This window comes from Mustela lutreola, chromosome 9, assembly GCF_030435805.1.
Source record: "Mustela lutreola isolate mMusLut2 chromosome 9, mMusLut2.pri, whole genome shotgun sequence".
Taxonomy (NCBI): Eukaryota; Metazoa; Chordata; class Mammalia; order Carnivora; family Mustelidae; genus Mustela; species Mustela lutreola.
The window spans coordinates 48542813-48543978 of record NC_081298.1 but is presented as its reverse complement, the minus strand read 5'-3'; the positions used below and the strand labels follow the sequence as shown (position 1 = coordinate 48543978).

Sequence of the window (1166 nt, the reverse complement as noted above, 5' to 3'; positions counted from 1 at the left end):
TGCTTTCATTGTTAGTTAGTTAATCTAAAAGTAACTATTACTTTTTTTTCAATTTATTTATTTTCAGACGAGATCGGGCGCGTTCAGGGTGGTACGGCCGTAGACAATTTATTTATTTTCAGAAAAACAGTATTCATTATTTTTTCACCACACCCAGTGCTCCATGCAATCCGTGCCCTCTATAATACCCACCACCTGGTACCCCAACCTCCCCCCCACCCCCGCCACTTCAAATCCCTCAGATTGTTTTTCAGAGTCCATAGTCTCTCATGATAACTATTACTTTCTTCACCCTAAGAGCACAGGAAAGGTGAAAGAAAAGAAATGGGGCTCACACCTGTGATGAGAAACACTACCATATCTCTGCAGGCAAGTCACACAGGATAGCACAGTAAGTGGAGAATTATGGCCATGATATTCCACATATCAGTAAGGATAATTATCATGGCTCTTTCTCTTAAAGGAGGTGACTGAGCAGTTTGGTGGTGGTGACCTTGTGGATTCACACCAGACGCAGAGATGCAGATCTTCGTGAAAACCCTGATGGGCAGGACCATCACCCTCGAGTTTGACCCCAGCGACACCACTGAGAATGTCAAAGCCAAAAATCCAAGACAAGGAGGGGATCCCCTTGACAGCAGCATCTGATTTTAGCGGGCAAACAGTGAGAAGATGGCAGCACTCTGTCAGATTACAATATCCGGAAAGAGTCCAGCCTGCACTTGGTGCTTCGCCTCTGGGGTGGCATCATTGAGCCTTCCCTCCGCCAGCTGACCCAGAAATACAACTACGACAAGATAATCTGCTGCAAGCGTTATGCTCGCTTGCATGCCTGCGCTGTCATCTGCCACAAGAAGTGCGGCCACACCAACAACCTGCGCCCCAAAAGATTAAATAAGGCCCCTCCACCAGCTCTTCCTTTGTCCGCAGGGGAGCCTCCTGCCTGAGCCCCAAGGGCCTCAATAAAATTTCCCTTTCATTGGGGATGAGAGGGTAATTATCATGATATTATGCAAGCACTGAAGAGCAGCATGACTATGATTCCCATTTGTTAGGTGAATAAACTAAGGTTGAACAAGATAAACAATTTTGGCTGATATCATTGGCTATTCTCCCTGTCAGAGTCCCACTCTTTCTGCTATGTCATGGCAGCCTAACTAGGAAAG

At 46.2% G+C, this 1166-nt stretch overlaps 1 protein-coding gene across 1 annotated transcript; it reads left to right on the top strand.

Moving 5' to 3' along the window:
- Window positions 1–513: 513 nt before the first annotated feature.
- On the top strand, window positions 514–947 carry LOC131808360 (ubiquitin-ribosomal protein eL40 fusion protein-like). The gene is made up of 2 exons (XM_059134348.1): window positions 514–619; window positions 706–947. The coding sequence occupies exons 1-2, from the start codon at window positions 520–522 to the stop codon at window positions 945–947; spliced, it is 342 nt and encodes a 113-aa protein (XP_058990331.1). The 5' UTR covers window positions 514–519.
- Window positions 948–1166: the final 219 nt, after the last annotated feature.

Coding starts and splice junctions, on each gene's coding strand:
- LOC131808360 (XM_059134348.1), top strand. CDS start 520: ATGCAGATCTTCGTGAAAACCCTGATGGGCAGGACCATCACCCTCGAG. Junction 620..705: donor AGCCAAAAATCCAAGACAAG/GAGGGGATCCCC, acceptor ACAATATCCGGA/AAGAGTCCAGCCTGCACTTG.